Raw genomic sequence first — 16,989 nt, 5'->3', positions numbered from 1 at the left:
CGTCTGAATCCGCACGTCCAATTTTGCATAGATGTGATCGTAATCCTGTGTGTCCACTCAGAATATGTACCAGAGGAGATTTTTCGTCTTGCTCTCATCAGGATCACCCCATAGGATCTTTGTGGTTCTACCCAGGATTCTCTCACCCATATTTGTAATTCAGCTTTTGTTGCGTCAAACGTTTTTGCATTTGTCAGGTTAACTGCCTCGAGCTCCCTACCCTTTAAAGCTATTACATTCGACATTTCGTTGCCGACTACTCCCGAGTGGGCTGGTACCCATATGATGTAAACCTTACCTCTGAAAGAGTATTCAGTTAAAGCTTTCTTACAATCCAATACGGTCTTAGATTTAGTTCTATCACCTGATATCGCCCTAATTGCCTTCTGTCTGTCCATAAATATATTAAGCGCTGGGGGCGCCGTATTTATTCTAATGCAATTTACACATTTAGTTATTGCTCGGACTTCTGCTTGGAAGCTTGTGCTATGATTAGTTAAACGGTGGTATATTTCTGTTTCTGGGTCTTCAATATAGAACCGTACGCCCACTTTATCCCCCAATTTAGAGCCATCCGTATAACTGCGGATTCCTACTGGTATTCGCTCAAATGTTCTGCTTGATCAAGACATTCTATTTGGGATCAGCGTTTCAAAGTTTCCGACCTATTCTGTGTGTGGCACGCCCGATGATTGTGTATAATCTTCCAATGTGTCCAGTATACATTGATGACGTGTCCTATAACCGCTTTTGGCCAGTTCGCCTAAAGTAAAGAGCCGTTCGGCTGTAAGCGCCGCCTAATATCTTAAATATGTTTCAATGGGTGGAATATCTAGCAACGTTTCCCGAGCCTTGGTTGAAGTAGTACACATGGCACCACTTATACCCAAGCAGCATGTACGCTGAACTCCCTGTAGTAGTTTGATATTACACTTTTTGTCCAAAGCAGTCCACCAGATTATTGTAGCATAAGCTAGAATTGGTCTAATTACACTTTTATAAAGCCAATTTGTCATAATAGGACTAAGACCCCATTTCATGCCTATAGTTCTCCTACATATCGCCCAGCACCGATGTGCCTTGTTGATCCTATCCTCTATGTGGTGTCTCCATTTTAATTTCCGATCGAGGATTGCACCTATCTTCTTGTCCAGAAAGCAAGGTTCAGTATACGTAGAAATTTTTGTCTTTCTTGTGAAAAGACAGATTTCCGCACAGTACACTTTTATTTCAAATAAGGTTCTATTCGGTATTCGTAAGTCCCGTTAATGTTTGATATTTGCTGCTCTAAAACTCGTCTAGTTTTTGGGCCCTAACCAAAGAATAGGTATTATGACAGCAGTGTACATTTGTTGCAGAGTTAACGCCCCAATTGGGGCATTGCAGGGTTGGCGATCGGTTTTCTTAGCCGAGCAATAATCTGTATATGTGAATATTTTTGTTCCCATCAATCACTGTATGATTTTATTTGAAACTGGATTCTATTAGAGAGAAGATATGACTTCTCTTTGCAATATGTCTTTAGTCACAACTTTCATATAGACATGTCAAGAAACCATCCAAATCTCGGTCAATGTTTCAAATAATGATATGTATTCCAGAGGTCCAAGTTCTAATTAATAGATCTTGAAATTGACGGATTACCTGTTGTCTTTAAACGATATGTTGCAACTAAATGACATCCAAGTACATTTGTTTATATATCGGTTCAAAATAATTTTGATTATATATAACGCTTAATCAAAGTAATTTACATTCGACCCCATTTTGCAACACCACTGAATTAGTCTAACACTTCCATGTTTTTCTCCAACGAATTCTTGTATTTCACTATGTTTATTATACCCTGAAAAGCTACAAGTAAATTGTATGTAATGATATTAAATTGTATTACCGTGTGGAGTAGTTTACACAGTGTAAAAAAGGGCTTTAATAAAATTGGCCAAATTAATAACATTTTGGCCAATATCCATGCAACATTTTATATACAAGTTTTATGCAGACAATGTAATGTTTGTGTGTGTGTGTGTATGTACAAGTAAATTTGTAAATATGTATTTGAGAACATAATACCAGTACGTATGTACGTATGCGTACATACAATATTTACCATGTACATTCATGTATTTTATGAACATTCGTAAATATGAATGTATGTATTTCAAGGTACACAAAATGTTGCATAATATCTGAGGCATATATGTATGTATAGAGTTGTATATTTGTACATATCTACATTTGTTGTTATTGTTGTTATTGTACTCTTTTTATGTCATCAGCATCATGCCAATTTCATTGGCAGCATGCTGAGGTTTATTCTACAGTATCATTTAATAAAATGTCTATGTATGTATGTAAATTTGTATATACATACATATGTATGTATCTACATGAGTTTTACAATCTTATACAAAAGTTCTCATTCATAAAACGATCAAAAATTAAACAAAATGTTTAGAGAGGCAAAGGTTTGAATTCTTCACCTTGCTTGGTTCCCTGAAGGTTGGCATGTTTGTCTCCTAACTCTAGGAATAACTTCATGGTTTATCTTTTCATACTGTTGGGCTCCTTTTGCCTTTCACTGTAACCCCAGATGAATATATTCCCATATATGTGTGTGTATGTATAGCTTTATTATACATGTATTTAACGTTAAAACCACATTTTCCTTTTTGTTTTACATTTTTAATGATCCTTAAAAATCAGTATCTTTTGTCTTTTTATTTTATTAAACAAATTTATTGTAATTGCCATGATAAATTAAAGATTTTTAAATGATGCCACAGCAGCAACAGAGAGAAGGATGGCGCTTGTTATTGCAAAAAAGCAAGAAGAGTAAATTTAAATGTATGAATTTAATAGTTGTTTGCACACATTCGATTCTTTGGTAATGTTTATTTTACTTTTTCTTGTCTTCAGACTCGTAACAAAATTTCCACATTCGTACACGTACGTAAATATTTTTTTTTTTTTTATTTTTTAAGTCAATTTATTTTTACACATTTAAACATTCATACGACGAGAGTACATTTATTTATGTGAATTTCTGTAATAAATTTGTATTGTATTTCGTATGTAAAATTAATATTCTGAAAACTTTTTTACTTTAACTACTTGATAGACGTTGTTTGAAAAGAAAGTAAGATGGAATCAGACATTTGAAGATTGAAAAGAAAGTAAGGCTGGTGTCAGAGTGGGCGCTACAAGCGATTCGAAGCTTTGCGCTACAAACCTTTCCTTTTGTTTTCCTATATGTCATGCAAAGCTTGATGCGAGATAACACAAGCAAAAGTTTGTAGCGCAAACCTTCGCATCGCTTGTCCCCTAAATAGTTCTGAACAGTTAAAATTTGAAGCGAAGGATTCTATATACATCATATCATAAAGCTACACAACTAGGCCCAACTGGTACTGTTTATACCCATCATCAAAAAGGATGTGGTGTATATTGATTTTGTCATTCCGTTTTAGCACATCGAAATATTGGTCATAGACCCACAAAAGTATATACTGGAACCATATTAAATTCTATGACGATCTAGCCATGTCCGTCATTCTGTCTGTTGAAATCACGATAGGGACAACACGATAGGACTTATAGGATTTATAGGAACAAAAATCTCTCTACTAATTATGATGAAAATCTTTCAGAAAATGACTATATGTCCCATAACTGGCTTAAACTAAAAAGTGTAGGGATAAAATGCAACAAAAAAAGTTCTATAGCAAGCAAAATCTTTCTTTCAAATGTTACTAGGATCGCTCTATAACTAACACTATCACCCATATAAGATCCCCTTTAGAAAATGATTTAACCCCTCATAACCGGCTTTAAAACAAGTAGACGGGTGAAATTCGATAAAACAAGTTTTATAGAAATCAAAATATTTCTATCAAATGTTATGAAGATCGCTCTATTGATCCAATTCCCATATAAGTTCCCCTTCAGAAAATGACTTTGTGGCTTATAACTGGTTTAAAAAAGTAGCGGGGTGTGAAATTCCAAGTTCTAACACAACTAAAACAAACAAATGTTTTGAAAACCCTAACAAATGTTTTGAGGATCGGCCAATAAAAGACACTACCCCCCATGTTAAGCCGCCTTCAGAAAATAACTTTAAAGCGGGTAATTGGCTTAAAAATAATAGTATAGAGATGAAATTCAACAAAACTATTTTTAATAGGAGCAAAAATCTTTCTATCAAATGTTATGAGCATCGGTTCATAGTTGACCTTATCCTTCGTATAAGGTCAAAACTTAATTCTCTCTACCAAATCTTAAAATACAAATTTTTAACCCAGAGACCAAAGTATACTTTTCTGAAGGATTGAGCTGTATCCGAATCTGGTGAAGATATCTCCAAGAAGAAAGAAAAAACCTATGTCAGATACTAAGCTTTTATCTTAAAGTTAACAGAATGGAAAAAATGGCAAAAAATCAGGACATGATATATAAAATCCCAGATAATATTCAAATGCCTGACTCGGAGTCAAATTAAAATACAAATTAAAATACTTTTTGGAAGATATTATTCACTATTTCAAATTCTGTAGAGCCTTGGAGCCACAAAAGTATATATATTATGTGTCCTTATTAAATTCTAACTCGATCTAGCCATATCTGTCCGTAGACTCCGAACGGAAAAAGCTAGAGAGTTGAACATTTTCACAAATATTATACTTAAGTGAGGTTTTTTTGGTATTGAAAATGGACAATATGGGTCCACGTTTTCGGATAGCCCCCATACAAGTGGACACAATTGACTCTACTCCGCATATAAAGCCCCCCTCTGAAAATGACTTTAACGCTCACTACTGGCTTAAAAATACTAGTATAGCGCTGAAAGTAGACATAAGTAATGAGCACAAATCTCCCTACCGAAATTTATGAGAATCGGTCCATAATTGACCCTACTCCCCATATAAGCCCCTCATTAGAAAATGGCTTTAACGCACATTACTGGCTTAAAAAAGCGAGTAATGCTATGAAATTCGATATATAGAGAAGTAAGTTTCTTACAAGCCAAAATCTCTCTACCGAATTTTATAATTGACCCCAATTGACCGCGCATATACATATGTTCATGGTTCAAAAGTTGGCCAAATTATTTTGTTTTTAAAAATTAATATTTTGTTAATCCGAAAGGAATGTGTCCATAATTGACTTTAGCCCTATTCCATTTACGGCATACAGTTTGATGGTGGGTATATAAGATTCAGCATAAGATTCAACATTGTTGTTTTTCATGAAAGTCCGATGCTTCAGAAATTTAGTCTTCCGGATGGAATTCTTTAAAATTTTCCAAGCAATTTTCTTTAGAGTTCACTTTTATTTGGGTTTCTCCATGCGAGTTTTCTGGTCCTACACGCCATTTTATTTCTCGTTTAACCTTTTCAAGTTCCCTGCTCATTCGTCGTAGTCCGATGCCCATATAAAACATAGCCTAAGAAGTATTACAATATCAACTGCATAACATACAGGTCTAGGTCCTTTTTTGGTTAGAGTACTTAGGAGGCTATTATTCGGTGTTAAACAGGATCAAAATTTCCAACTAATAGTAATATAGCATGCGGTTGATTAAACTTTTCTGAAACATTGCTACCAGTCGGATCAACATTTTGACTAATGTTTTTAAATCAATTTTTTTGTCTGAGAATTTAATTAATTCTATTGCCATTAATGTTATTGAAATAAACTTTAATTGGTCGGAGTATTTTTTTTTAAAACTTGACCCCAGAAAATTAATTGTGATATTTTAATAAACAAATTCATTCAGTATTCACATAAATATTTATGTAAATTAAACACATATGTATATTTAATGTACATATGTATGTACGAATATATGTATATTTTATTCACCAATCAATTACGAACATTAAACAATAATATTTGAAAGAGATAAATTAAAAAGTTCGTATAAAAATTTATAAATTTTTTTAGAACAAAATCTTAATATTTTTTTGTTAAATAAATAAATCTAAAGAAAGTTTCATAACTGTTAGGTTAGCAAGTCTGCCCGAAGGACCATTTTGTAAATATAAGTACTGCAAGTGTTTCTTAATTTGTTGCAATAACTTATCAAACGACCACCCTTAATTATAACTATACTAATGTTGAGAAATGAAATCAGACGAAAACAATACTGAAAACAAAAATGCACTTGAATGTAATCATTCATATTAAACCACATAATTTTAAAAAGTACTCCATATTCCGAATTCATCTGCAGTGGCATCATAACCCTCATCGGTTGAACGAAACAAAAAAATCGATGATTTAATGAATAAATGTATGAATGATAGAGTAATATACATTATTTTATATTAAAAACCACATAATGCGAGAATGAATAAAAAAACAAATAAAAAAGTTAAATAAAAAATTAAATACCACTTTTTTGTTCAATAAATGGACAACACAGGACTACAAATAAATAAATTATAATTTTCATATCGAAATATTGGTCGTAGATCCACAAAAGTAAATATGTTCTGTATCCATATATGATTCCAAGATTCAAAGAAGAAAAAATACGATTAGGACTTTGTTTATATAAAGTTAGTTTGTTATCGAAAATGGGCAATATCGATCCACGATTGCACTTAGCCCCAAACAAAAGGTCTCCGTAATACTTCTTTAAATCCCCATAGTGATAAAATGTTATATTTTATAGTGATAACACTTGACAAAAGGCGTATTGTAAACTGTTTCGAATATCGGGTGATAATCGTGGTAATAGATTCTGAAAGGATTCCATAACGATTTGAGATCCTTAAGTTATAGTTTGTTATACAAATTGACACCTATTAGAAATTTATGAATGACTGCATTGCAAATATTTTCTTTTGTCGCCCTGTGTAATAATATGAATATAATATATGGATTTTTTACCAAAATACACTAAAGACTGAGTGAGGAAGTTCCTCACTATGTTTCATAAAAAAAAATAAAAAGTGTTTTGTATTTTAATTACAAATAATTACAATTTGTTTCAATATTTATTGAATTTTGATTTTTTTCCTCATTGTTCTTCTGTGAATAATTTTCCCCAAAAAATGTGCGTATGTGTGTATATAGAATTTCTCTCAGACACATGAAAAATTTACTTAATAATTATGAATGTGAATGAATTTAATTAAAAATAGTTTTAATAATAATGTAAAACAATATTTTATTTTAATAAATAGTTATTTACACTTTTATCCCTAAAGCTATAATTTTAATATTTTATATGTATGTATGAGTAATATTTGTAATAACCCATTAAGTTTGTTCCCATTAATGGATTTTAACGGCAATTTAAGATCAAGTCTTATAATCTTTTGACTCAGGATGAAGATTTAAATATAGATTTAAGGTGTGTTAACTTCATTTGTATTTATCATTTAACCGGTAGATATTCTGCCGGTCTTTTGTTTACTTATTGTGGCTTCTACTAACTAACTAACTAACTAACTAACTAACTAACTAACTAACTAACTAACTAACTAACTAACTAACTAACTAACTAACTACTAACTAACTAACTAACTAACTAACTAACTAACTAACTAACTAACTAACTAACTAACTACTAACTAACTAACTAACTAACTAACTAACTAACTAACTAACTACTAACTAACTAACTAACTAACTAACTAACTAACTAACTAACTAACTAACTAACTAACTAACTAACTAACTAACTAACTAACTAACTAACTAACTAACTAACTAACTAACTAACTAACTAACTAACTAACTAACTAACTAACTAACTAACTAACTAACTAACTAACTAACTAACTAACTAACTAACTAACTAACTAACTAACTAACTAACTAACTAACTAACTAACTAACTAACTAACTAACTAACTAACTAATACTAACTAACTAACTAACTAACTAACTACTAACTAACTAACTAACTAACTAACTAACTAACTAACTAACTAACTAACTAACTAACTAACTAACTAACTAACTAACTAACTAACTACTAACTAACTAACTACACTAACTACTACTAACTAACTAACTAACTAACTAACTAACTAACTAACTACTAACTAACTAACTAATACTAACTAACTAACTAACTACTAACTACTACTAACTACTAACTACTATCTATCTATCTATCTATCTATCTATCTATCTATCTATCTATCTATCTATCTACCTCCTAGTTCATCCAGAATTTTCAGAATTGTCATATTATCGACTTATGTCATGCGTCATGCGCTAGTGATTTTCAGGCTAATCGTAGAGCTGAGTCAACTCCAACCAGTAGATCTATAAGTATTAATAATATATAAAACATACATATCAAAGACCCATTTCGCATTCTTTGGGGTAATTAACTAGATTTTCCCTAGTTGCTTTGTAATCTCTTAAATATATGTTTAGAATCTACAATAACATCAATATATTTTGCAGTATCAGTTGCAATACACAAAAAGTTTAGGAACAATATGCCTTCCGATTTGACTGTCAATGGTTATTACTGGTGTTTTCAGAATGAAGGAGGATAGAATAATTTGTCTAAAGTTTGTCGGCTTTGTATGTGAGGTCTTTCTTCCTTTAGGAATGAAGACCACTTGGAATTTAGTCTATTGTTCTGAAATACGTTACCATCTAGTAAATCTTATAAGCCATTGAATTCCCTTCCTTACCTTTGACCGGTCACAGGGGTTTGAAAATCTAGGATGGTTTTGGTTTTTTAACATTCATACAGTATAACATGCCACCAAATCGGGTAACAACAACTTGTTTTGTGTCGGTGAAACTTAATTAAGGCTCCTAAAATCCTAGAAATCCGGGAGTATAATTAAAACACCCTAATAAATGTATGTATGTTTAATGCACATTTAAATTTTCTACATGTATATGCAAAATGTATTGTTAAATTATTTTAATTGTTAACAAAATTATACTATAAAATATAAATGCCATTTACAGGAAGTTAATGTTAATTATCATTTGCACATACACATATAAACATTACCATAACCAGTAGATTAAATTATGTTAATGTATCCTTTTTATACCCACCATCAAAAAAGATGGGGGGTATATTGATTTTGTCATTCCGCGTGTAACACATCGAAATATTGTTCACAGACCCCATAAAGTATATATATTCTGGGACCTCGTAAGATTCTAAGACGATCTAGCTATGTCCGTCCGTCTGTCCGTCTGTCTGTTGTTGGCACGATAGCGTCCACAAAAAAAGAGATATTGAGATGAAATTTTCCCAAAATATTTTTTATTGATCAGAAATGTTTGGTATTGAAAATGGGCAAAATCGGTCAACGATTTCACATAGCCCCCATACAAATGTAGCCCCGGAATATTGTGTAAAAAGCTTCAAACATTCACAAATTCGTTGTTTATGAAATGGCACAAAATTTAGCATAAGTCAGTTTTTTGACCTCCGAAATAAAATTCTGAATTATGTCGGACATAGAACCACAATTGGCCCTACCCCCCATATAAGGTCCCCCTTTGAAAATTACTATAATTCTGATTACTGTCTTAAACATACGAATATAGCGACGAAATTTGCTAAACATGGGTTTCTTGCAAGCCAATATCTCTCCACCAAACTATATGTGGATCGGTCCATAATTGACCCTACCCCCCATATAAGGTCCCCTTCAGAAAATGACATTAACGGTCATTATTGGCGTAAAAATACGAGTATAGCGATGAAATTTGACACAAGTAAGTTTTATATGAGCCAAAATCTCTCTACCAAATTTTATGTGGATCGGTTCATAATTGGCCCTACCCCCCATATAAGGTTCCCTTCAGAAAATGACTTTAACGCTCATTATTGGCGTAAAAATACGAGTATAGCGATGAAATTTGACATAAGTAAGTTTCATACGAGTAAAAATCTCTCCACAAAATTTCATGTGGAACGGTCCATAATTGCCCCTACTCCCCATATAAGGTCCCCTCCATAAAATTACTTTAACGCTCATTACTGGCATAAAAATACGAGTATAGCGATGAAATTTCACAGAAGTAAGTTTTATATGACTTCTCTCTACAAAATTTTATGTGGATCGGTCCATAATTGCCCCTATCCGCCCATATAAGGTCCCCTTCTGAAAATGTCTTTAACGCTCATTATTGGCGTAAAAATACGAGTATAGCGAAGAAATTTGACAGAAATAAGTATCTTAGGAGCCAAAACCTTTATGTGGATCGGGCCTTAAATGACCCTATCCCGCATATAAGGTCCCTAACAGAAAATTACTTTAATGCTCATTACTGGCCTAAAAAAGCGAGTAAGGCGATGAAATTCGATATAGTTTTGTATGAGCTAACATCTCTCTACAAAATTTTGTGGGGATCGGTCCATAATTGACTCTACCTTTCATTTAAGGTCCCCATCAGAAAATAACTTAAACGCTCATTACTGGCGTAAATGAAATTCGATGCAATTCGACATAAACTAATTTTTAGCTAAAATCTCTCTACCATATTTTATGAGGATCGGTCCATAATTAACCTTAACCCCGTATAAGGTCCCTTTAAGAAAATGACTTTAATGCTCATTACTGGCTAAAAAATACAAGTAGATCTATGAAATTTGAAATAAATAAACTGAAATCTTCCTACCGACTTTTGTGAGAATTGGTCCATATGTGTATATAACCCTACTCCCTATATAAATTAACATATTTAATTCGAAAGAGCACTGTCAATAGTTAAACCCCCATTAATGGCCCTCTTTCAAATATTACAATGATGTTCTCATTAATATCGATACATAATAATAAGATATTCAAAATATCAAAGTTTATTTATATGACAGTGATTTGATGGTGGGTATATAAGATTCGGCATAGCCGAATATAACACTCTTACTTGTTAGACATAATATTTCCTAAATGTCTTATTACTTAGTGGACTCAAATTTAAGTATTTTGGGAGCATTTAAAGCTAGTGTACTCTTTGTAATGCATTAAGTGAGACAACTGTCAATTTTCTCTTTCCAAATTGTGTATCCTAGAAATCAAATCATAACTGACTTACCTAGTTCGAGATACATAATTCACCCCGAACTGCTGGGCAAGATATACACTAGCCCACTTATTTACATTAAATGTTGCTAGATTATACTATTTGTTTTCAGATTTTATTGTTTTGATTCTTTTTTTTAATAAATGACTTAATGAAATGAATTAACTTTACAAAATTATTTACACACTAAAAGCAATGATTAATGGGGTCTGGGGTATGCAAAAATAAACGGAAGTTAGTATTGTTTATTGGGTAACAGTTAAACAAACTGATTTATGGATTTATTTTAAGACACAATTATAAATTTTATATTAATTTCAGTTTATTTAATGAAACAAGTTCTCTGGATGTAAATTATTTAAATAATAAATAGTAATACTTATTAAAAATATTATTTGTAAATATGACCGTAAAATTATATTTAGCTACAGTTCCTTGAGTTAAACAAATATTGCAAAATTTAATATTTGACCTTCATACATTCCGATCCGAATAGCTTCAATGTCGTAAATATTTTTTCAGAAAATTTAATTTTCCTTCTAGGAAATACGGAAATAATTTGACACAAACTCAAACTAAAAAATCATTGAAAAAGTCTTTAGGATAATGTCTATCCTATTAGCTGGTTTACTTAGTACCAACCTGACGAACGCAAAAACTTTCGACGCAACAAAATATGAGTGAGGGAATACCATAAGGCCTCTTGGAATAATGAAACAGTGGGTAGAACCACAAAGATCCTATGGGGTGACCCTGATGAGAGCAAGACTAGAAATCTCCTCAAAATGAGCAAATCTGAAGTTAGTATAATGGTACGTATTCTGACACACAGGATTATGAGCACATCTATACAAAATTGGACGTGCGGATTCAGACGAATGTAGAACATGTGGAGAAATCAGTGAAACTCTGGAGCAATTTCTTTGCCACTGTCAGGCATTTGTCGAAGTTAGATCTTGGAAGTGATGATACTCCAGAAATAACATTCCTGACTGATTGGAAATTCGGCCAGGAAACTAAGTTACTGAACATTGAAAAATAATACATTCAGTGAACAATTTTTTTATGAACAGGATCTTGTTCTGTCGGCCAGGGAAATTATACTCACAACAGCATCCACATTGAATGCATTAGGCGATTAATCGAACAGGCAGATAACATAGATTATTGCAACCCTAAACTCTTCCTCCAGAGAAGTTTTAGTTTCGTCACCTCGGAAAACTAGGGACAGATGTTATCAGTATTCGGAGTTAGGATTAGGATTATTGTAGTCCAATTAAGAACAATATATCAGCCATAAAGAGAACAGCAAACTGGCTCTGGTTTCACAAGATAACGAATATTGTAATTATAATTTTTGTCGACTCTACATAGCGATTAGACCAGTAATGATGGATATCTCTCAACAGGATGTATGACAAGCTTGCGAAAACAGGTGTTTTATTCGGATATATACAATTTCTGTGGAACTCCGTTAAGAGTTTGCCAAAAACGAATAGATATGTATAATTTTGTATGAGCTCTCACAGACAAGAAATGACCAAGCTTGTGTCTAAACCAGGGAATTATAGCCAACTCTCACAAAACTTGTCTCCGGAAGTAGATTCCAATTGAGGAAAATTATTGCTGTCATCACCGTGCATTGACAACTTTAGAAGTTGAAGAGTCTTTAATTGATAACAACTACACAGCACTTAGGGAATGGCCGGACAGTTCCCTCTTGTCTAGGAATATAACGACATGATGCCTAAACAGTTCCTCTTGGGATGTCAACGGAGGAGTCATGCATACTTTAACATAACACAGACGGTTGGTCCTCCATGTATGTCAGGGAGGACCTACGTGAATAAGAAGAGAGCTTATGAAGATTTGGTTAGGATCTCTTGGATCGTAATTCGTATACAGCAGCGTTGAACGACATCAATGCCGCGGTTTTAGGTTACCGCATGAATATCGTTCTTGTAGGTAGCCTACCGCCTTTAGTTGAAATAGAAAGGGACAAGAGTTTATCTGCCACAACTGAGATCGGTATGGAGCAAGAGGATCAAAGCCTACTGTTCCCGACCACATTTAACTGACCAGTCCAACCTACTTCACTTTGCTTAATGGACTAATCCCGTATTAGTAGACCAATTTCTTGGCTTAGACCTTAATAAAGAACCCCCATATATCTGGCACAATTGAGACCGGTACAGAGCATGAGATTCAATGTCTAATGGTCCCGAATAGACCGTGCCATCTCCAATATATGCCCAGCTTATGGTCAAGGTAGTCCAATTTCTTGGCTTGGACCTTAATACAGTACCCTGGGATTAGAATTGTATAATTTAAGCTGTTACATGAACAAAATACACCTAAGCCGAAGAAATGCATCGGGCCTGTTGTTTGTACCATTTTATGGAAGAAGTGAAGAAACCGTACATAACGATCTGCGAAAAGGTTTATCGTCCTAAGTTCAGAAACTGTTTCCTGAATAGTTCCTTAGAATTTTCAAATCAGTGTTCCTAAGTTATAACATCACTACCAAGATATCCAATGCCACGTAAAGTTGCAGCGTTTCAATATCATATCCGCATCATCTACATTCATCTGAATGCGTTAGTAATCGTCGCGGCGTTAGTAAACGGCACGACGTTTCATTATTCCAAGTGACTATGGGGTTCTCTCGTTCATGTTTTTAATTCATTTTTAGCCCTCGTTGGGTGTAATATCGATATAAATAATGTTATATAATAACAACTATTTCTTCTTTTCTGAGATAGTCCTATTTAGGCCTATTGAGAAACTATTTAAATATAACATCCACTTACCTGTCAGATACACAAAAACCTTACCAACTAGTTTTTTTCAATAAACATCCTATTATTCCAACCCTTAAGCAATAAAACAACAACACAATTAAAATTTGCATATTTTTTTCCAAAAATTATTTTATTTTCTATTATTACTATATTACAATGTTTTATTTATTTATTTGTTTTATTGTTTATATTTTTTAAGTGTGTTACTTTTTAAAACTTAAAATATAATTTTGGCAATATAAAAAACTGATTATTACTAAGTATTTACTTAATTATTTTTATTATTATATAATAATAATTATATTAATAATTTTATACATATATATTTGTAATATTAAAACAACAACAATGATTTCTATATTTATAGGAGAATGTTTTTTCACTTAACTTAATTACTAGATGCGAGAATGGAAAGTTTACTTGTCCATTGGATGGGGCGTATAGGAGGTGAAGAGAGGGGGAGGGGGCATTAAGTATGAGGTTAATGGAACTACACATAACGTGTAATTTGAGCATAAAATTCAGAGAGGCAGGCGTGTAATTGTAAAAATGAAGGACGTTCAGCTGGCAGAAGAGCCCAACAGTAAGCCATAATGGTGAAGCTAAAAATAGAGTAAAAGAAGAGAGTAATGATTTATTAATAAAGAGAAAACAAAGAGAACCAATTGATTTAAAAAAAGTAGTGTTACAAGAGCTCTCTGTTTTTGTATGTTTCTAAAGAGAGCTCTTTGCCGATAACTGGTTTTAATTATGAGTTTCTTAAGAATTAGTTTTAATTAACAATTTATGTTAAAAATAGTTATACTTACAGCTCATCGGGACAATTGAATGGCTGCGCCAGTCTATAGCCATCTCTTAGATAATGTTCCATTTCGAAGGGATCTACTTCAGCATATGGTTGCTTGGCTGAGGTGCATAATTCCCACATTAAAACACCAAAGGCCCATGAATCACTGGCTTCTGAAAATTGTTTATGTTGTAATGCTTCCAATGACATCCATTTAACTGGACGATTTTCACTATCACCTAAACAATTATAATCGCCCGGGAATAAATCTCGCGATAGAGAACTGTCAGATAATTTAACGCGTAATTGATCGTCAATACTAAAAAGAGAAAAGAAAAAAGAGAGAAAACAGATATAAGTAACACGAATTTAATACATTTTTAAGTAAATTAAATAGCCCAGCAAACATTTTATTAAACATAATCTAAAGAAATTGAAAATTGAGTATGATAGCTGGAGCCAAAGAGAGTGTTTAAACTTTGTTTCTCCACTAATCTTTTGCCTGGTTTTTTAACTTTTAAAATAATTGAAAACCTGTTATTGCATACTTACACACAATTTCTTGTCGCTATATCTTTGTGCACCACTCCATGACTGTGTAGATGACTTAAGGCGGTGGACAAATGTGAAGACATCATTACGATTTGTATGGTGGTGATGGTGCGAGCACACGAGGGATCCAATAAGAACTGCTTTAAATTTCTGGTATTATTCATGGCAGGATAGAGAACAAATGGTGTAGTATGATCTTCAATTGAAACACCCAAAACAGATAAAATACCGGGATGTGAAGCACCATATAGGGACATGCCTTCTTGAAGTAGAAGAGACACTTGCATTTGACTGGCATGTTGGGCAACAGTCTTAACTAAAACATCCTGATTGTCATTGTAAGTACCACGATAAACACGACCGAAAGTGCCTTCTTGTAATAAGCTGGACAAGCGGACACGACAACGTTCCACGGTTAATTCGGAAATACGGCGATGCAACTCCTCGGGTTGTTGGGGTTCAATTTTACGCGGTAGAGTAGTGTGTATGGGTGCTATAATGGAGGGTGTTATATAGGAAGCTGATTGACAAGGAGGATTGGTATTAAGTCTTTGGAAACTGGAAGTTCTCATGGGTTGACCACCATGATTTTGACGTTTAGTAGAGCCGCGCACGCAATAGGCCGCTAAAAGCAGTATCAACACCAAAGCTAAAGCCAAAACACAGCCTACTACCAAAGTTATAAAGCCCGTGGGTGGAGGCACCACCGTTTCCAATAACAAAGGATCATCCATGTCCGTTTCATCCTCTTCGGCCAACAGGCAAATCTTTTTTCTTCTAAACACTAAATGAGTGACATTATTTAAGGCCCGATTTAATATCACTTCTATGGAAATGGTAACATCCACTTCGGCGGCTCTAATGCCCGAACACTTAAGGCCTATAGAAAAAGTCTGCACTTTAATGGGTATTTCACCTATTTGGGAAATATTCATGGTGGGACGCGGTAAAACTGCCTGATCCGAGGTCACCACATTAATGCTGTAGGGTAGAGGACGTCCGGCTTGACTTTGCCAAGTGAAGCTAATGTCACGCACATTGGCCGGCACAGGCACAATAAAATTTAAGGCATAATTATTGATGTGGCCATCACGTACATAATAAACTTCAGCGGAAACACCTGAAACAATAACAAGGAAGAAAAATGGAAAAAGAAATGTTAGTAATTTAGAACACAAATGAAAGAATTTATAATAAAAAGTATATAAAAACAAAAAAACTTTTGCTACAAATTTCCTGGAACTTTAGTTGTTTTTTCTATTAACCTCTCAACATTTCATAATAAATCACTGCCAGACAAAAAAAACTGGCCTCCCCCTTACGAATTGGTTTTAGCCAAAAGTGTAACAGAAGTAAAATAGTAAAATATGTATATAGATGATGAAAAAAAAAAAACCTTTTGAATTTTATGTTAAAATCTCATGATTTTTTAATGCAAAAAAACACACTAATTGTGCCATGTTCGTGTTAAATTTCCAAAAATCATGTCATGACAACATCCTTTTTATGTGAATATAAGAGAAGCTTTAGCAAGGATGCTGCTCTCTGTTAGTTTTTCTCATTTGATGCATAACATATTTTTTTTGCTGACTGATGGTTTTATGTTTAACTTATTTTCGGTTTTGCCATGTGACCATAGTTGTCAGTGGAGAACCCTGCTAGAAAGTGGGTTATTTGAAAACAAAAATTATGTTCGTGTTTTCTCCATTCTATGGGTCATAAAGTCGCAAAGGAATTCATTTTGTGGGAAACTTTTGGGTGACCATGTTAGTAGGAGAATGAATCTCCGATTTAACGACTACTGCAGGAGGTTTCACAACGACG

At 33.3% G+C, this 16,989-nt stretch overlaps 1 protein-coding gene across 1 annotated transcript; it reads right to left on the bottom strand.

Moving 5' to 3' along the window:
• Positions 1-14,033: 14,033 nt before the first annotated feature.
• Positions 14,034-16,390, bottom strand: LOC119600806 (tyrosine-protein kinase Dnt; the record flags this gene model as incomplete). The annotated part of the gene is made up of 3 exons (XM_037951360.1): positions 14,034-14,428; positions 14,636-14,932; positions 15,166-16,390. Coding segments are annotated over 3 exons (1,634 nt in total), but the record flags the coding sequence as incomplete, so codon positions are not given.
• Positions 16,391-16,989: the final 599 nt, after the last annotated feature.

Source organism: Lucilia sericata, unplaced genomic scaffold (genome assembly GCF_015586225.1).
Source record: "Lucilia sericata isolate MDLA Ls3-8-SP2 unplaced genomic scaffold, ASM1558622v1 Contig000122F_arrow, whole genome shotgun sequence".
Classification (NCBI taxonomy): domain Eukaryota; kingdom Metazoa; phylum Arthropoda; class Insecta; order Diptera; family Calliphoridae; genus Lucilia; species Lucilia sericata.
This window is presented reverse-complemented; position numbering and strand designations above follow the sequence as displayed.